At 49.5% G+C, this 20,881-nt stretch overlaps 1 protein-coding gene and 1 long non-coding RNA gene across 6 annotated transcripts in view; both read right to left on the bottom strand.

Annotated features, from left to right (window-relative positions):
• Positions 1 to 7,093, bottom strand: part of LOC102449197 (protein strawberry notch homolog 1-like) — a 95,746-nt gene extending 88,653 nt beyond the window's left edge. For 2 of the 5 annotated variants that reach the window (XR_012898734.1, XM_075914761.1), the window contains exon 1: positions 6,593 to 7,093. Coding sequence is in view for 4 of the 5 variants with exons in the window: in XM_075914761.1 (XP_075770876.1) it covers positions 6,593 to 6,850 (258 nt within the window). In the remaining variant the exon portion in view is untranslated. The remainder of the gene's footprint in view (positions 1 to 6,592) is intronic. The other 3 variants (XM_075914759.1, XM_075914758.1, XM_075914760.1) reach the window with 3 other exon arrangements.
• The window catches only part of LOC142823550 (uncharacterized), a 227,144-nt gene that overhangs the window by 196,656 nt on the left and 9,607 nt on the right, over positions 1 to 20,881 (bottom strand). The gene's annotated exons all lie outside the window — the stretch shown is intronic.

Below are 20,881 nucleotides of genomic sequence, written 5' to 3'. Positions count from 1 at the left end.
CCAGGCTCTTCCTACAGTTCAAAACTGGAAGCCCTACAGGGAGCGCTCAGCCTTTAAAATGTACAAGAGCCCCATTGGGGCTCTTCTACATTTCAAAAGCACAATCACAGCAGAAGCAGTACGAGGGGATATTGCTTCAGTCCCCACTCGCATAGTTTCCCGCTGTGCCTCTACCTCTCCTGCCCCCCCACAGAGACGGTGCTGGGGGGGGGGGGGGGGGGGGGGAGGAGAGAGAGAAGACAACCGGCTCCTACTCACCCCCTCCCCCTTGCGGCCTCAGAGAGAAGCAACAAGTGACTAGTCGACTATTAACATCCCTGTCTGGCACCACAATCCCGTCCCAGATCACAATCCCCTCCTACCCTAGGTCACATCCCAAAGCCCTGCACTCCAGTCCCCTGCCCTAGGTCACAACTGCCTCCTTCACCCAAACTCCCTCCCAGACTCCAGTCTCCCTCCTGCACCCCAATCCCTTACCCCAAGCTCTCCTCTGCACCCAACCTCCATCCCAGACTGAGCAGCTCCTCCATTAATATTATGGAAGAGTACGGGCCTTGACCACTTTCCAAAATCTTGGAGTGGCCCTGTGATGGGGTGTGGTCACAGACAACCCCTCGGGGGTGCCTCTCGAGGTCCTGACACAGCCACTGCCACTCACCTTCCTGCTCTCGGGGGCTCCTCACCACCCGGTCCTGCTGGGCCAGCTCCTCTGGTCTCCCCCAGCCAAGGCCCCAAGCTGAGATCCCTGCCCCCACTGAGAAGCAGCACAGACACTGAACCTCTTCAGGTCCTAGGAGAGTGCAGTTTAGGGCCCAGCTTCCTGGGATACCACTCCCCAGATGGGATCAAACCCCAAGGAATTAGGTACAGGTGAGCCCCCTTTAGCAATGAAAGGAGGAAATGTACCCACTGGTTGCCCCCCCCCCCCCGGTAACAATTATTTGCAGTGAGTTTGATAGAAAATAAAAGTGATTTTATTAAGTAGACGCAGCAGGATTTAAGTGGGAATAAGTAGGAACAGGCAGAGCAAAGTAGGTTACAAATCAAAAGAAAGAAAACGCTTGGCGAATTCTACACTGAAACCTCAGCACAAACTCTTCACACTCACCCTAAAACCTCTTTCCCAGCTGTCCCTCCAAACCAGGGCTGTCTCCCCACCCTGGGGTCTTCGGCTCCTTTCCTTCTGGTGCAGCCCAGCCAAAAGACCAAGGCCTCTGGCTTTCCTATTGTTTTTGTTAAGGAATCAGGCCACTCCCTACCAACCACTGCTCAGGCTTAAGGACAAAAGATTATTTAACAGTGGCTCATCAAGACATCCAGGGTAACACCTTCCATGTCTCTCATTCACATATTTGAAACCCACAAAGTATTCCCCACTCTATATGTCTAATTGTACACACACAAATGATACATACATCAAAGTAAGATCAACAGAACCAGCGGATCATGCCATGAAGATTGATGGGTTACACAAAATAATTCGCTCAAAGCACCTTTGAGTTATGGACATGAATATACATAAGTCCATGTCATAAAGTGTGTGTGGGGGGGGGGTGTCAGTTACAGGCCACCTGTCAAAAATTAGTGCCCACCCCTGTGCTAGGACCACAAGATGTCCAGAATTTAAATTGGAAAAAACAGATCTCAAGTTCTGTCTCCTTCAGAATAGAGGTGTAAGCAACTAGTTGACTAGTCGACTACCCGATAAGCATAAGCATATTGGACAGTTGAGTAGTCATTCGACTAGTCCCCTCCCCCGCTGCCTCTATCAGAGAGGAGCAAGCTGGTTCCCCCAGCACCGTCTCAGGTGGGGGCGCGTGCGCAGAGGCATCCCTACTGTGGTGCCTCTCTTTGAAAGGTACAAGAGCCACCCACAGCTCTTGTACATTTCAAAGGGAGAGGCACAATAGGATAGTGAGTGCCCTTATTGACTAAAAGCAGGAAGAATGGTTCTTTCTAATAAAGGGGTTTTTTCCTCAAAAGAACCGCATCTAGGCTACTGTCTTTTTCAAAAGAACCCCTTTCGAAAAAGCGATCTGAAGAATATATGCAAATTCACACCAAATTTGTATATTTTCTTTCAAAAGTGAAAGCAAGTCATTGAGGGCACGTCTAGACAACTCTTCCGTAGGAGCCAGATTTTAACGAAACTGAGAAGTAAGATCCTACAGAATGAGACTGTCTTGAAGAGAATACTAGTACAGAGATACACAAGACTTCTTTTTAGTTAGCTGTCTGCCCCTGGAACACTCTTCAAGCATCTATAGCTAATGTCAGTCACACACTCTTAGCACCAGATGAGCAGAGAAATTATATGCAACAAGGGATAGACTTGTAAAAAGAAAAAAAGTTAGGGGCCTATTTTCATGTTTCAAAAGTGTCATTTTCAGATCTAGGCAAAGTTATAGCCCTTTGTAAGCATGTATTGTACCCTTGAAAGCCAATACATATCATACCATAACTGAACACATCAGTTTCCATCAGGCAAATCAACCCCCCCCAAAAATCCAGGATAAATAAAAAAAAATGTTGTGAAACTAACATGAAAATTGGTGAAGTCTAAACATCCATAAACACTACCCCCACTGTATTAGAAAAGGGCAACAAAACTTATTAGGGGTTTGGAACAGTTCCCATATGAAGAGAGATTAAAAAGACTGACTTTCCAGCTTAGTCTCCTCTTTTATAAGGGAGAGATGAGAGAGGTCTATAAAACCATGATTGGTATGGAAAAAGTAAGGAAAAGTTATTTACTTATTCCCACAAATAGGGATGTAATAGCGTAGTCAATTAACCGATAAGCAAAAGCTTATTGGTTAATGCTAGAGACTACATACATGCACTCCCCGCAGTAAATTATTTAGCAGGCTGACCAACAGCCCAGCTCAGTCCTGGCTTGCGACACATCCAGTACCTGCCCCCGCTGTGGCTCTGCATTTAAAAATCTATTAGGAGCCAGGTGGGCAGGCAGCCCAGCTCAGTTCCAGCTCGTGCCAGGTCCAGGAGCTCAGATTCCATCCCCCTAGACAGGGGCTGCTGCCACCCCACACTGCTGCCTGTTTATCAGAGGGAGCAGCACAGGGCGACAGGCAGCCAGTCCACGAGGGGAACTGGTTTTTAAACTTGCCTCCCTCACAGACCAGCTCCCCACGCTGCTGCCTCTGTATCAGAGGCAGCAGCGCAGAGGTCTCCTCAGGAGCGGGGCCGGAGCTCACTGGCTGCCAGCCCTGCCATTGGGGAGTATAGAATAGTAAACTAAACAAAAATTCATGAGGTTACTCAACTATTCAATTAACCGATATTTAACATCCCTACTCACAATATAAGAACTAACGGTCACCTAATGAAACGGTTGTTGATGATGATGATTAAAACAAAAGGAATTTTCTCTTCACTCAGCACACAGTCAATCTGTGCAACACCTTGCCAGAGAACATGGTGAAGACTAGGACTTTAACAGGGTTCAAAAAAAAGGCAGCTAGATAGATTCATGGAAGTAGCCAGGATGGATAGGAATGATGTCCCTAGTTTCTGTTTGTCTGGATATGGGTGACAGGAGAGGGATCACTTGAGAATTACCTGCTGTGTTCACTCCCTCTGGGGCACCTGGCATTGGCCACTGTCAGCAGACAGGATACTGGGCTGGGTGGACCTTTGGTCTGACCCAGTATGACCGTTCTTAGCTAATGAAAACTAAATGAAACTTATGAGCAACACAAAATGCAGTGAGCAACCTGGATAAAACAATAAAACAATAAAAAGGTCAGATTTTAAAATTTATCTGCCAGATTTACAACTGTACCCTTTATATTTCAATGGATTAGCCTATTTATTAACAGTTCACAATCCTGCTGGAAAGGTATAACAAGTGGGGTTCCGCAGGGGTCTGTTTTGGGACCAGCTCTGTTCAATATCTTCATCAACAATTTAGATATTGGTATAGAGAGTACGCTTATTAAGTTTGCAGATGATACTAAGCTGGGAGGGGTTGCGACTGCTCTGGAGGATAGGGTTATAATTCAAAATGACCTGGACAAATTGGAGAAATGGTCTGAGGTAAACAGGATGAAGTTTAATAAGGACAAATGCAAAGTGCTCCACTTCGGAAGGAACAATCCGTTTCACACATACAGAATGGGAAGCGACTGTCTAGGAAGGAGTACGGCAGAAAGGGATCTAGGGGTTATAGTGGACCACAAGCTACATATGAGTCAGCAGTGTGATGCTGTTGCAAAAAAAGCAAACACGATTCTAGGATTCATTAACAGATGTGTTGTGAGCAAGACACGAGAAGTCATTCTTCCGCTCTACTCTGTGCTAGTTAGGCCTCAGTTGGAGTATTGTGTCCAGTTCTGGGCACCGCATTTCAAGAAAGATGTGGAGAAATTGGAGAGGGTCCAGAGAAGAGCAACAAGAATGATTAAAGGTCTAGAGAACATGACCTATGAAGGAACAAAGAACTTGGCTTGTTTAGTTTGAGAAGGATGGGGGGGGGGGGTGAGAAGACGACACATGAGAGCGGTTTTCAGGTATCTAAAAGGGTGTCACAAGGAGGAGAGAGAAAATTTGTTCTTCCTGGACTCTTGAGGATAGAACAAGAAGCAATGGGCTTAAACTACAGCAAGGGAGGTTTAGGTTGGACATTAGGGAACTTTTTCCTAACACTGGAATCAATTGCCCAGGGAGGTTGTGGAATCTCCATCTGTGGAGATATTTAAGAGTAGGTTGGATAAATGTCTAGCCGGGATGGTCTAGACAGTACTGGGTCCTGCTATGAGGGTAGCGGGAACTGGACTCGATGACCTCTTGAGGTCCCTTCCAGTCCTAGTATTCCATGATTCTTTAATGGGATACATGACCCTCTGAGGAAGTATCTTTATTTCAGAAAGAACAGCTGTAACTTCCCCATCACATAGAGAAGGTTGGAGTATCAGTTTTTTTAAATTCATAGCAACAGAAAGAGATGCATTTCCACGTTAAGCGATTACTCTCTCTAGCAACCTTTGTTTGTTATGTGCTGAGTTAACCGGACTTTGAGGCTCATTTGTTAAGCGCTACTGTGACATTCAGTCCCACCAATGACCCATTTAGTCACTGGGACCATTTAACACTTTGCTTGCTATTCACACAAACATTAACAGATTCCTCTAATGGGTCAGCCATCCTCAGCCTCTTAACCTTGCCCAACACCGAGGCTGTGTCTACACTGGCAAGTGTTTCCCGGAAAATCATCTGATTTTCCGGAAAAACTTGCCAGCTGTCTACACTGGCCGCTTGAATTTCCGGAAAAGCACTGACGATCTAATGTAAAAATCATCAGTGCTTTTCCGGAAAAACTATGCTGCTCCCGTTCGGGCAAAAGTCTTTTTCCGAAATACTTTTGCTCGAAAGGGCCAGTGTAGACCGCATAGTTCTGTTTTCCGCAAAAAAGCCCCGATCGCGAAAATGGCGATTGGGGCTTTTTTGTGGAAAAGCGCGTCTAGATTGGCACGGACACTTTTCCGGAAAAAGTGCTTTTCCGGAGAAGCGTCCTGCCAATCTAGACGCGCTTTTCCGAAAATGCTTTTAATGGAAAACTTCTCCGTTAAAGCATTTCCGGAAAAATCATGCCAGTGTAGACGTAGCCCACAGGTTCAAGACAAAGTTCCGGGTTGGGTTAGAATCAGCTGCATAATTACGCCCCATAAACTACTTTTGTTTTCAGATCTCCAGCACCTCCAGGATTCCCTTAGCAGCAGCATTAAGATCAGAGATAGATAGGAGGTTCTACAAGCAGAAGCCAGTGAAGCATCAAAACTCAAACATGGTTTACAGATAGTGCTCTCCTGTCACTAAAAAGGCTCTGTTTTCTAAACAATTAGCCAAGTGATGAAAGAGACAAATGACAATGGTAAGAAATACTAGGTAATGAGGCCATTTTGCTTAACCAGACAGAAAATGAGGAAGAAGTGGAAACTTGCCTGGCCACATTATAACAGCTACAAGTTCTCTGTCATTATCCACCCGGTCCTGCTACATTAGTTCAATGAGCCCAGGAGCTGAAACTTCTTTTGGGTTTGATCCCCTCATCATACAGATGTGTGTTACCAACCAGCAGCAGGAAAGCTCATCTGGGGGGGGGGGCGGCGCCCCAGCAGTAACAGTGCATGTTGGCTCCACACCCCCTATGCCCTGCTCCCCCCCCACCCCACGGAAGCAGTTAGCCCTCCACCCAGAAAGGCTTTGGAGGAATTGGTGGAACCACAGCCCCCTGCCAGCTAAGGAACATGCTTAGGGGGAAGGGCTGCAGAGTGATCTACACTCTACATCCCTCCTCCCTCCGCATTCTTCTCCCCCCCCCCCCCCCCCGCCCGACAATGCCGGGGCGCCGACCGCTCCCTACTACAAGTGGCTCCCTAACACAGGGCCTCCTGTGAGGGGCTGGGAAGCCGCGGACAATGCCCACCGCTGCTCGGTGCGGAGCTACCCACACCGGGGAGTTATGGAGGAATCCCCGTTGGTACCACGACCTCGTCGAGTAGGGACCACTTGAGGCGGCAGGACACCCCCCCCCCAGCGTCCGTACAGGGCAACAGAACACGGCGGGACTCACTCTCTTGATCTCTTCGCGACTGCTCTTGGAAGTATCCAACACTAGCCCTGCCGTCCGACGCTTTCCAACTCTCAGCCGCCATGTTGACCGCCCTTTCTGGGGGAGGGGCCTGGGGCTGGCACCGCAACACGTGACTTGACCGCTTGGTTCCCCTCCCGCTGGACTCTGCGCGTCATATCCACGTGAAACCAGTCTGTGTGTCACCTGACTCCTCACATCAGAGGCGCGGCCGACTCTTCTCCCCAAGTCAGCTGCCATCACGCGACGTGGTGCCTTTCGCGCCCGTGGGTAGAGGGAAACCGAAGATACAAGCCCACGGAACTCCCAGCCATCCTCGGGGCCCAACTTCTTCTCTTCGAATTAACCCACGGTGGTTGCCGTAGATAAGAACGTCGGTGTAGAGCCGTTTTTCGGGAGAGGGAAGAGAGCGAGAAGTCGCCTGTTCGCAGTCACGTGATCCCATACGCTAGCGTGCGCACAGAAGACATAAAATACAGGACTATGTAGCACTTTAAAGACTAACAAGATGGTTTATTAGATGATGAGCTTTCGTGGGCCAGACCCACTTCCTCAGATCAAATCGTGGAAGAAAGTAGTCACAACCATATATACCAAAGGATACAATTAAAAAAATGAACAAATATGAAAAGGACAAATCACATTGCAGAACAGAAGGGGGATGGGGGGGAGGTAAATGTCTGTGAGCTAATGATATTAGAGGTGATAATTGGGGAAACTATCTTTGTAATGGGTAAGATAATTAGATTCCTTATTCAGACTCAGGCGTAAAGTGTCGAATTTAAGCATGAATGACAGTTCAGAGGATTCTCTTTCAAGTGAAGTCTTAAAAGGCCTTTGAAGCAGGATGCAGGTAATCAAGTGGTTGAGACAATGTCCTTTCTGGTTGAAATGGCAAGAAACTGTTTTTTCTTTGTGATCCTGTCTGATATCTGTTTTGTGGGCATTAATCCTTTGGCGAAGTGTCTGAGACGTTTGTCCAATGTACATAGCAGACGGACACTTTCGGCACATGATAGCATAGATTATATTTCTGGATGCGCAGGAATATGTGTTCTTGATCTTATAACTCACTTGGTTAGGTCCAATAATGGTATCAGCAGAGTGAATATGTGGACAAAGCTGGCAACGGGGTTTGTTGCAAGGGAAGGTACCAGGGTTGGTATTAGTGTGGTATGTCCTGTGGTGGTTGGTAAGAATCATCCTGAGGTTAGGTGGTTGTCTATAGGAGACTATGGGTCTGTCTCCCAGAGCCTCTCGGAGCTTAGTATCCTGTTCCAGTATAGGCTGTAGTTTATTGATAATGTGTTGGACAGGTTTAAGTTGGGGGCTATAGGTGATGACAAGTGGTGTTCTATTGTTGGTTTTCTTGGGTCTGTCTTGAAGTAGATGGTTTCTAGGTATTTGTCTGGCTCTTTCAATTTGCTTTTTTATTTCTCCAGGTGGGTAGTTGAGGTTTATAAATGGAGGCCTATTTGCTTTGTTTAGCATGTGTGAGAGACAAACTATTCCTGTTTAGGATCCCTATAGGCTACCATAGCCTCTGCAGCTTAGCGTACCTCACTGCTCCCCAAATCTCACAAACCTGCTCGGGATTTATGCAACAGCTACACCAGGCACAGCACAAGGAAGGAAATTGCATGCTGCACGAGCACCCCCTCTACCCATTCGGAAGAAGGCACAGCAGCCAAAGCCAGCCTGAGTCCACCCCTGTATGCGATCAGCCTCTTTAGCAGTTTTGAGTCCAACTTGCGAACATGCCTAACCCTACAACCGTGACCACATAATCATGGCTCACTCGGGACCTTCCTCCCATCATAGCCTGCGCAGAAGCCAATCATGTCTTCCGTGATAGAAATGTAGCCGTGTTAGTCTGGTGTAGCTGAAACAAAATACAGGACTATGTAGCACTTTAAAGACTATCAAGATGGTTTATTAGGTTTAAAGACTATCAAGATGGTTTATTAATCAATTAACCAATTGATTAATCTGCTTATACGTAGTGCTGGTACGAATAAACTTCCGGGGCTGGGTCCTGACTGTGTTGCTGCTTGCTAGCATGTTCCCTGTAAGCTGAGTACTTAGGCAGCCACACAGGAGAGATTCAGGTGCTTCCCCACTGATCAGCAGAGCTTAGCACTCATAGTCAGCAGAGCCTCATTTGCATACCTAATGAGCCACCATTTTTTTCAGAAGAGGCTCTTGCGCAAGAAGGAGCTGTCTACACTGCCCCTTCTTGTGCAAGAAAAACCCTCTTGCGCAATGCCGTTCTTCCTGAAAAGTAATAGGTGTAACGGCGTTGCGCAAGAGGGTTTTTCTTGCGCAAGAAGGGACCTTCTTGTGCAAGAACCTCTTCTGAAGAAAAAGGTGGCTCATTAGGTATGCAAATGAGGCTCGGCGATATTCCACACTTAGCCTCATTTGCATATTACTCGCGCAAGAAGCTGCGAGTGTAGACATAGCCCATGTGTTTCTACTGGTGGTGCACATAATTTATTCCACAGTAGGGATGGTAGATAACAGGTAATAGAACACTCAACTAACCTCATGAATTCTTAGTGGTTAGTCAACTATTCTATAGGCCCCAGGGGCGGGACCAGCAGCCAGTACACTCCAGCCCCATTCCTGGGAAGCCCCCTGCCATGCAGCAGTGTGGAGTGTCAGGAAGAAACCAGTTGAAAAACCAGCTCCCCTTGTGGACCAACTATTTGCCGCACTGTACTGCTGCCTCTGATACAGCAGCAGCAATGCGGCAGGCGATGGGGGAAGGTAGCGCCGCACAGCCAGTTTGGGGAAGGGGAGGAACAGGCTTTTAAGAAGAGGGTGGTCTCTGCTACTTTATTACAACTCTGAGCCTGGCCCTGTACAAAAACTATATGCTTGGCACATCAAGTTCTCTACGTGGATCTAGAAGCCTCATGCCTTGAATTGTTTACATAATTGCAAAGAGTCTTGTATGTTTGAAAACTTTGTCTTTTTCTGACATTTATTTTAGTTGTCAGGGCTCCTTGTATTTAAAAAGAAATTAGGCATTATAAAGCTTTGTTAACTTACAGTTAAGATTGCTACAATGAATAAACTGAACATTTAAAAAGTTTGCAAGTTATTAATCTTTAATGGGAGCTTAGAGTAGCTATAAAATATATTGTTAAAATCTTTGCATGGGCATTGAGGATGGAAGTGACTAGTCAACTACCTGATGAGCATATGCCTCCTTTTATTTAACAAGAAGTTAGGCATTATAAAGCTTAATATATTTTACAGAAAGCTGTAATTCATAAAACAACAACATGTGGATAACTTTAGCTGTATATGCTAAAACTTTTAAAAGTTTGTCTTGGAGTAGCTTAAAAGCTGGTTCCCCCGCAGCACTGGTGGGGGGGGGGAAATGGGAGAGAGCTGGGACAACTGATTCCCAGCTTGCTCCCAATCCCCGCAGCTGCACCTCTGCTTTTTAAAATATATTAAAGCTCGGCACCTCTTAATACATCAGGAGTGGGCAATAATTTTTGAAAGTGGGACACTTCACAAATTTCAGAAGTGTCTGCGGCTGACCTGGAAGAGGTGGGGCCTTGGGCGGAAGGGGTGGTCCATGTGCTGTGAAAAGACGCCAATATGTTTTTTACACAACAAAGTAATTAAATGTTAATAAAAATGAACTGCATACAACATTATCCAAAGATTATCATAAAAGGCAACACTAACATTTTGAGAACACTTGTAGCATTTGTACTAACAACACTAACACTACATTTTTAGTTCCATCAGCGGTGGGCAGTATCTAAACTGCGGAGCGGACATGGTTCACCAGAGTTAGCCCCCCCCCCGTCAGGCCAGCAATACTTTATTTACATGCACCTCCACTGGAACAGCTGCTTGGACCTCCCATTCACTGTGGAGCACCATCTCCAGCCAATGGCAGCTGCCCGGCAGGCACAAGCCCTTTGAAGAGAAGCAGTTGAAAGGGCTCGAGTCTCTGGCTTCCTAACAACTCATTAGAGGCCGGGGGAGCTGCGAGCCCTTTTCAGTGCTTTTGTGTAAAGGGCTGGCGCCTTCCCTGTGCCTGTCAGGCAACCCGCTGCCTAGCAGCCGGGGAACACGAGCCCTTTGAATAGACACAGCTGAGAGGGCTCGCAGCTCCCCGCGCCTCTAGCGCACTGCCGGAGACGCAGGATACCTTTGAGCTGGGTCTATTTAAAGGGCTCTCCTGTTCCCCGCAGCTGCTAGGCAACGTGTCTGGGGAAGGCACGAGCCCTTTGAATAGACACAGCTGAGAGGGCTCGCAGTCCGGCAGTGCGCTAGAGGCACGGGGAGCTGCGAGCCCTTTCAGCAGTGTCTATTGAAAGGGCTGGCGCCTTTCCCCGGGGCTGCTAGGCAACAGGAGAGCCCACTGGCCGTTGCCTGGGAGCTGCCCGGAGGTGTGAGCCCTTTCAACTGCTTCTCTTCAAAGGGCTTGTGCCTGCCGGGCAGCTGCCAGGCAACAGGTTAGCAGTGGGGGGCATGGCTTTGTTCTCCTCTCCTGTCACATGTGGTGGACAGTGCTCCAGGTGACCTCCAAATGGAGCTTACTGACTTGCAGAGTGACGCCTTGCTTGCGGAGCAATTCACATCAGCGCCGCTTCTGGAACTTTATGCATCTCTCAACGAACAAAGCTTTCCGAAGGCCAAGGCTCATGCCCAAAAGATGCTTGTATTGTGCGGAGCAACTTACAGCTGTGAGCAGACATTTTCTGTCATGAAATTCAGTAAATCAAAGACCAGCTCTTGGATCACCGATGACCACCTTGCAGTAGTGCTCCGCATTGCAACATCAGAAGTGACACCTGACTTCACGTCCCTTGTTAATGCCCAACACAGACTTGCTTCTTCACACTGAGTTGCATTTTTTCTTTTACACTTAATTTAATGCACGTGAGTTGCATTAAGCTCAGGTGGGCAACAAGTCGGATGTGGCTTCTGCCAGTGCTTATTAACCTGTGGCTCTGCAGATGTGGCCATTTACAGCTCCTGTTGGCTGTGGATCACTGTTCCCAGCCCATGTGAGACGTAGGAGGTGGTGTCCCAATTCACACAGTGCCCCTTGGCTGGAGATGGTGCTCCACGGTGAAGGGGAGGTCCAAGCGGCTGTACCAGTGGAGGTGCATGTAAATAAAGCACTGGTGGCCTGCCGGGGCTAACCCTGGTGAGCCGTGTCAGCTCCGCGGGTCGGATACTGCCCACCACTGATGCAACTAAAAGTTTAGTCTGTACAGGTTCTGAAGGGAGAAGAAGGGTTCTTTGTAGGTGGTTTGTTGAACTGCAGTAAAGTCTGGAAAAGATGAAGTGTGTGTGGATGCCTGGGTTTTGTATGATGGTTTCTTGTTGTATAGAATGCTGACGAGGCGATTCCTGAGGTTTTTTGCAAGTGTGTGGCATAATCTCTGGCTGTAGTCCATGGGATATGTAGATTGTAGTGGGTTTTTCACTCTTAGGTATGATGATCATCTGTTTGCACTTGGAAAGGAAGCTGATGTCTGTTTGGATCTGGGCGAGTTTCTTTGTGTAGTTGATGGATTTCCACTCCATACGGCTGAATGCAGTGCCTTGCATGCTCAAAAGCTTCAGAGGGCAGCTAACTCGGACCTCTCTGAAGCTTTTAAAAGTTTAGTGTTAGTGTTGTTGTTATTACAAATGTTACAAGTGTTCTCAAAATGTTAGTGTCATTATTACAAATGTTACAAGTGTTGCCGTCTATGATAATCTTTGGATAATGTTGTATGCAGTTACTTTTTATTCAAATGTAATTACTTTGTTGTGTAAAAAACATATTGGCGTCTTTTTACAGCACATGGACTGCCCTGACCCACCAGACCAGCTCAAAAGGGAGAGCAGTACAAGCGGCTCCACGGTGCGGTTTCTCGCCCCCCTCCCTCACAGCTCACTGGAGGAACGGTAGCATAATGACGCTTCTTCCCAAAAAAGAGGGGTTTCTCCAGCTGCCTAGTAACGCGATAGAACTGGGCAATATAGAGTTCCACCAAAAATGCCAAGGAACCTTGACACCCCTTTGCTGCGACACCCCTTTTTGGCCCGTGGACCATGTGGCACAAAGTTTGAGAACCACTGCTGTATGGTGATCAAGTATTAAAAAAGTCTGAATATTAGTTTGACGGACCGGGCTGGGTCTGGGCACAGCTGAGGGTGTCTGCTCAGGGCGAATTGCTCCAACTTGGGGCTTTACAGCCCTAGACTGGAAACCTTCCCAAATAGGCCACAAACCAGTCACACCGAATTCTTCAGCTGCCAATCTGGCCAGCCAGAAGCCTCACGAGCAAAACCCCGCCGACACCCCAGCTCTTCCTGTGCCCCAATCAGTCCCAGGCCTGCACACAGATGAGGGGTTATAGAACCCAATCTCACCTACCCCAGATGGGTTCTTCTGGTCCCAAGAAGCCAGCCACAGTTCCCTGGTCAATTTACACTCTGGATCTTACCCACAAGAGCACACTGGGCCAATCCTTTAGAATCTAAAGGTTTATTACTAAAAGAAAGAAAAAAGCGTGAGAGTAAGGTTAAGGACAATACATTACATGCATCAAATCGCCCAGTTCTCGATACAGGCTCTTAGCAGGGATGTTATAAACTGCTGTCTTAGGATGTACACCAGAGACTTATGTCAGGATGGGTCCACGGTTCTTCCCAGCTCGTTGTTCCTCGCAAGGCTGCATCTGGAATCAGCAGCTGAACTGAAGACAAGATGGAGTCTGCCTCATGGCATTTTATATCCATCCCTGGTCTCTTGAAGCTGGAGCAGGTCACATGGCCCAGTGACATATCCTTGTGTCCCAAGCCAGCAATCATTATTCTGGCTGGTCTGCAGGCATCCAGATTCATTCCTCACGTGTGTCTTTGGCACCTAGAGATCTATTGTCCCTGGAGCCTCGCTAATTAGCATAGCCACTGAACGAACATTCCTGGCACATTGCTCTGCCTCAGACAGAGAATCTTCCAGCATCAACACAGAGTATATATTTATAACTCCACACACAGATATCACACAAGTACATGAATAGCATATACAGAACCAGTAGAACATAAGCTTTCATGTGACACCTCACATGGCCACCTTTGTATAGGCCTTTGGGGCAACCGCCCCCCCCCCCCCCCCCCCGGGGTGCAACATTGATCTTTAGAATCCAATAACGCGACGATTAGTTTATATCAAGATGGAATGTTTGTCCCTGACATATGCCATATTGTGTTAATAAAGTTTCAAGCATTTATTTTCCTAGATCAGTGGTTCTCAAACTTTGGCCCATGGCCCACCTGGCTCAAAGCAAACCTTTCCGTGGACCACCTGTTGCTAATGGAAACTCACCACTAATTACACCCGAGCCATTTTGCTAGTGCTCTAGCTGGGGACAATGGTATAATTTACATTATTAAACAGATTAAATGTTCTAACTTTCTCATGTTAGTTTATCAAACTTCATTTTATGTCCAACACAAAAGGCTTCAATATTTTCTTTATTTATGGCAGGGGTGGGGAACTTTGTGTGGGGGTCACTGACCCACAGAAACATCAGTTGGGGACCACACAAGTGAGAAGTAAAAGAAACTCCTCCCCAAACCCCCAACTCTCACTGATGTGCCCCAACTGAGACACCTCACTCCTCTGGTGCTCCAGCCCCATGGGATGAGTGGAAGGAACAGGGAGGACTGAGGTTCAGGGCTTCCCATAGACCAGATTTACATTTCTAGGGTTCCAGAGTTAGTGGGTATTGTAGAAACCAACCCCCCTCCCGGCTCTGGGGTGGGGACAAAAATGAGGGGTTCAGTGTGTGGGACAGGGCTGCCAGTGAATGGGATAGGGATGGGGGTGCAGAATGCAAGGTCTGTGTGGGAGGTAGGGTGCAGAAGCAGGCTAGGAATAGGGTGTCTGGCCAGGAGGGAGGGTGCAAGAGCAACAGTGGATGCTGGAGCAGGGTGGGGGTAGCTGTTTGGCCAGTGGGTGTGTGGGGGGGGTGCAGGCAGGGCCAGATTAAGGGGGAGCTAGCTGGGCAGCTGCCCGGGGCGCCAACCTATGGGGGGGTGCCTGATGGCAGCTGGAAGGGGCACCGTGTGCCCAGGGGCGGAGCCGCGCATGTATCGCGCGCCCGCTGCCCGGGGTGCAGGAATAGCTCGAGCCGGCCCTGGGTGCAGGAGCAAGAGAGGGTGCAGTGTGTCCAGGAGGGAGGGTGCAAGAGCAACAGTGGATGCTGGAGCAGGGTGGGGGTAGGTGTTTGGGCGGGGTGTGTGTGTGTGCAGGAGCAAGACAGGGTGCAGGAGCAGGCAAGGGGTAGGGTGTCTGGCCAGGAGGGAGGGTGTTTTCTTAGTGCTAAGTACTGTTTGGTAGTGCTAAGGGCCCGCAGTGCTCCTTGCTCTGCATGTGCAGCAGGGCATGCCCGGCCCCCAGGGCTTCAAACCCTGCGAACGGTGCCAGCGACCTATGCCTTGCGGTGACCTGCACTCTGCCTGCCTTAAGTGCCTGGGCGAGGCTCACTTGTCTGAGGCCTGGAAGACCTGCAAGGAGTTTAAACCGCGAACGAAGCGGGAGCACCAGTCCACGCCTGAAGATTATCTTAATGGAGAGGCGGTTGGACCCAGCACCGGCGACGCCAAGTGCACCGGCCTCGGTGCAGGAGCCTTCGAGCCGCACGTGTCCCTCCCCGGCACCACGCAGACCTCAGCACCGTTCCCAGTCCCCAGTGCCTCAGAAGAAGAGGAGGCCCAGCAGGGGCAGGTCGCCCCCATGGCACGTGCCCTCCATGCGCCCTCCAGTGGGGCACATGGCACCATCGGGCGCTGAGGTTGGGCAGAAGGCCCAGCCCGCACTGGGACCCTAGTCTGGTGGGCAATTTCCCGGAGCCTTCAACTCCGGAGGCATTTGAGGCGGCCAGGGACCTTATTGAGTTGTCCCCTTCCTCTTCGTTGGTACCAGCTTCCGGACAGGATCGGGACCTCGGTCCACACCGATCGGAGCCTAGGGCACCGGACCCAAGAGGCAGCGCTCTTCCCTGTTTGGCGGACGGGAGGCTAGAGTGCCAGTGCAGGCTCCCCACTGCCGGGGGGGGATTAGCTGGAGTTGCAGACCAATTCCCACATCAACTGCTCCCACAGTGTTTGGAAGGCAACTTCAGTCCTCTAACCATTCAATGTGCTGAGACTAGTGGTTCTTCATGAGGTCTGTAAGAGGGGCGGCTAGGGTGACAAAGTTTGGTATAAAGCAACAGTGGTATCCCACTAGCCCTGAGAACTGCCACACTTGCCTCTTCGTTATCAGAGTGGGGTAGTCTTGCAGAGCTCACACCTTGTCTATCAGTGGTTGGAGTTGTCCCTTGCCGACTACGTAGCCCAGATAGCTCACCTTGCGCTGGCCCCAGTGTCATTTGGCTGGATTTGCAGTGAGACCTGCCTCTGCCAAGGCTTACAGAACCTGTGTGAAGTGCTGTAGGTTTTTTGCCCAACTGCCACTGTAGATCACAATGTTGTCAATGTAGGCAGCTGTGTATGCATTGTGGGGGCCCAGCACCTTGTTCATAAGCTGCTGGAAGGTGGCTGTCGCTCCATGCAAGCTGAAAGGCATCATGGTAAACTGAAAGCCCAAAAGGGGGTTGGGAATGCTGTCTTCTTTGCTGCTGGCATGAGTGGGATCTGCTAGTTGTCTTTGGTCAGGTCAAGGGTGGATATGAACTTTGTGCAGCCCAACCACTCAAGCAGCTCTTCTACATTAGGCATTGGGTACGCGTCAAATCGTGATATGGCATTCACCTTCCTGAAGTCTATGCAGAACCTGACTGCCCCATCAGGTTTGGGCACCAGTACTATTGGGTTCCTCCACTCACTCCCAGTCTCCTCCACTATGCCTAGGGCTAGCATCTGGGTCAGCTCCTCCCGTACTGTGTTCCACATCTTTCTGGGGAGCAGGCGATGGTTGTCTCACCTTCTGGCCTGTGTGGGGTGGTGATTTGGTAGCTCATCAGTCTTGTCTTCCCCGGCTTAGAAAACAGGATGTGTGCAAAGTTGTGTATTAGCCAATGCAGCTGCTCTTGCCACTCAGGGTCGAGTTCTCATCCAACATAGACAGGTTGAGGCTCAAACTCCTTCTGCTAACAGTCCCAATTCTGGCTCTGGGGGAGTGATCATCAGGGCCTCTCGCTCCTTCCAGGCCTTGAGGAGATTCACTTGGTAGATTTGCATCTCCCTCCACTGCCCTGGCAGCTGCACCTCATAGTCAATGGGCCCCACCTGTTGAGTCACCTCAAATGGTCCTTGCCACTTAGCTAGCAGTTTCAACTCCAAGGAGAGCAGTAGTAGCAACACCCGGTCTGCCAGCTGGAAGGTCTGTGTCTTCGCCCCACAGTTGTAGTGGCTGCTTGGGCGTTCTGGGCTTGCTGCAGATTCTCCCAGGCTAGACGGCTTAATTCATGCAGCTGTTCCCCAAATTGTAATATGTACTGAACTGACCCTTGAGCATGGGTCTTTTGTTCCTCCCAGGTCTCCCACAAGAGGTTCAGAATCCCCCAGGGCTGTTGCCCGTAGAGGAGTTCAAAGGTTGAAAAACCTGTGGAAGCCTGGGGATCTTACCTCACTGCAAACCATCAGGGCTGGCAGCATCTTATCCCAGTGCCGGGGGTCATCTTCCACGAACTTTCATAGCATTGACTTCAGCGTCTTGTTGAATCACTCCACCAACCCATCAGTCTGAGGGTGGTAGACCAAGGTTCTGAGAGCATGGATGTTCAGTAAATGTCACAACTCTGCTATAAGTTTCGAGGTCACTTTCATCCCTTGGTCTGTAAAGTATTTCTTGAGGCAGTCCCACCCTTGAGAATATTTTCAAGAGTCCCTCAGCAATGGTGCAGGCCATGCCTGTTCATGGGGGGACCGTTTTGGGGGACCATGTGGCATAGTCCACTGCTACTAGGATGTACTTAGGTCCTGTACCACTCCTTTCTAGTGGGCCCACCAGATCCAGTCTGATCTGCTCAAACAGGTAGCCTTGCCAGTAGTAGGAACCTAGCGGAGCTTGGGGGACACCCATGGTGCTGGTCTTCTGACACTTGGGGCACAATGCACAGTAGTCAAACTCCTTGGTGGATTCCGGGCCAGAAGAATTGCTGTGCTACCCTCTGTAGTGTCTTCTCTTGTCCCAGGTGTCCCACCCAGGATACTGCACATGCCAAATATAACAGTCCCTGTCAGCATTGTCACAGGACCAGCAGCTGGCAAATGTCAGCTTGGGTTTGGGGATCTGGGGCTAGGTGGTAAAGAAGATCTTGGCATCTCTCAAACCAGGGTCCTTGGGGCTGATGCAGTGGCAGATCCCCTTCAGGGGAAGGGCGTGCTGCTTGTTCCCATGCTTGGCTGAGGGTTGGATTGTTCCTCTGCTCCTCGAGGAACTCCCCATCAAGCTCCAGCTCTACTGGCCTGGGTTCTGCAGGGGCTCTTGTTGGGCTGGGTTCGGCTCTGGGGGTTGCCAGGCCTCACGAGGGTCATTCGCCTGGGTCATCAGCCTGCAGCCTGCCTATCAATGCTCTCTGAGCAGTCCTGGCCTCTGCTGTGTTTGTGGATTGTGGGCTTCCCTCTTGTAGCAGATCTGTGAAACCCAGCCAATCGCACCCTAGGACCACCAGGTAGGGTGGTTTCAGAGCCACCACGACTCAACATCATCCTTCATGCTGTCCAGCTTCCAGCATCACCTAGGTTGTCGGTTAGGTGCATGGATGCACTGTAGTTGTACTGCAACACTCAGGTGGTCGGGTAGCAGCACCACACCCACTTGTACAATGCTTTGGCTACAGCTGGAGTGTACTAGGGCAGTGGTGTGCGTTCTGTTCACTTGTACAGGCAGCACTACCTTGGCCACATCTCTCTTGCGGGCCCTCCACCCCACCACCAGCATTTGCCCATAAGTGCAATCCACGAGGGGACAATCCCTCTTGGCCACACTAGTAAAAGCCACTCCCACTTTGCCTCATAGGTGGAGTCTTGCGAGGGGGGGGGGGAAGCTTCCCAATCCATTGGAGGGTCTGTCCCTCATCAGGCAGGGGTGTCCCTAATGGCTTCATTTAGCCAAGTTACCCTGGATTGTTAAGGTGGTCCAGCATGGGAGGGCTGTGCACCTCCATTTACCCTCCTGGGCCCCCTGACCTGCCATTTACTTGGTTTCTGGTCTGGCTCTTCAGCTGCTATATAGTCGTCTGTTAAGGAGATGGCTGTGGTGAGTGTCTTCGGGAGGTGTCGTTGAACCCATTCTCTGTCGCCTTTTGGCAGGACCTGTAGGAACTGCTCTAGGGCTACTGTCTCTGCTACCTGAGCCCCAGTCTGATGCTCAGGCTCTAACGATCGCCAGCACAAGTCTTGGATCCATTGCGCTACAGCCCTAGGCTTATCCCCCAGTGGGAACTTTTCCTGGTGTAAACATTAGCAGTACATCTCAGGGCACACCCTGGCTTGTTCTAGTATGGCTGCCTTCACCTGGGGGTACTCCAGCACCTTTCTGGGGTCTAAGTTACGGAAGGCCATTGGGGCAGCTCCTGTCCAATAGGGAGCAAGGATGGTGGCCCAATGTTTGGCTGGCCACCTGGTGGCGCTAGCAACCCTCTTGAAGGTAACCAGGTATGCCGCCAGATCATCCCTGAGACCAGTGTTCCCTCTAAACTGCTTGGCAGCACAGCTTCACAGGTGATTAATCAGCCATGCCCAGTCAGTCAGCTCCATGAAGGGAGCCCTGAGCCTCTGAGTGGGCAGGGCTGATTAATCACCTGTGAAGCTGTGCTGCCAAGCAGTTTAGAGGGAACACTGCCTGGGACCCATCTTGTTCAGGCATATGGGCACCCTCAACATATTGCCCCCAGTTCCATCCTCTGCCGGGTTAGGGAATGAGGCCGGAGCAGACCACTGCAGAGCTGCCATCTGCTGGACCAGTTGCTCCTGCTGGGCCTGCTGTTGGGTGGCCAACTCCCGTAGCAGCAGCTGCTGTTGGGTCATCTGTAGCTGGGCAACCAACTGTTGGAGTAGCTGAGGCTGTTGCTGTTAGGCGGCCTGTTTCTGCTGGTTCTCCAGTAACCATTCGAAAAACTGGCTTGGATCCTTTTTCCCCTCTCTCCTGATATTTGCTTCTTTCACTCTCTGCTACTCCCTCTTCCTCTTATGTCAGGGGTAGGATAGTGTTAAAATTGGGGATGTAAAATTTCAATTAATCAACTAATCAAGCAGTTGACAGAATTTCCAGTGACTACTCAATTAGTTGATAAGGGGTGGGGCGGGATGCTCGCTATCCCAGCTGCACCTCTGAAATGTAGTAAGAGCCCCCCCCATGGGGCTCTTGCTATGTTTAAAAGGCAGAGGCACAGCAGTTGGACCAGCGCAAGCAGGGACTGAAGCAGTCCCTGCTCATGCCATTTCCCTCTGCGCCTCTACTTCCCCTGTCCCCCCGGCGGAGACAGTGCTGGGGGGAAAAAAAAATCAGCTTTTAAGCTGGCTCCTGCTTCCCCTAGCCCTTGCTTCCTCTGATACAGAGGCAGCAAGGCAGGTGGTGAGGGGTGGGGGGAAGTGACTACTCACTTAGGGTACGTCTACACTACAGCGCTAATTCGAACTAACTTAGTTCGAATTAGTTAATTCGAACTAAGCTAATTCGAACTAACAGATCTAGAACTAAAAACTAGTTCGAATTAACATTTTGCTAATTCGAACTAGCGTGTCCACATTGAGTGGACCCTGAACAGGGCTTAAGGATGGCCGGAAGCAGTGAAACTTTTAATAAGCAAAAGCAATATAATCATTAATATCCCCAATATAATTCTGTGATGGGGCTGTTCTATAATTTTAGTAACATAACACAACATATCATAATTAGCACACCAGAGAGAATGTGCTATGGATTAAATGGATATTCAGAGATTTCTTTGAACCTCTGGTAAGAGTGAAAACAGATTTTGGAATCGGTCAGGTACTAAGGTAATCCAATTAAAGGGTATTTGGAACTTAAGGATTAATTGCATCTAAAAACCAATCGGGGAGGGCAGTACACGCTGATGGTACCCGTCCGTAAGCACAGAGTCCAGATCAAAGGGAGAAACCCAAACCACGCCCACAAGTTTCTCCTTGGCTATATACAATACTTCCCTTCTTTCACCAAGGTCAGTTCTTAATGTCCTTTTGTAGTCAGGAATCTTTGGGCTTTGGCAGTGTCAGAGGAGCGGACTTTTCCTTTTTTTTCTTGAAACAGTCGTGGTTCAGCATCAT

Source organism: Pelodiscus sinensis, unplaced genomic scaffold (assembly GCF_049634645.1).
Source record: "Pelodiscus sinensis isolate JC-2024 unplaced genomic scaffold, ASM4963464v1 ctg43, whole genome shotgun sequence".
NCBI lineage: Eukaryota > Metazoa > Chordata > Testudines > Trionychidae > Pelodiscus > Pelodiscus sinensis.
This window is presented reverse-complemented; position numbering and strand designations above follow the sequence as displayed.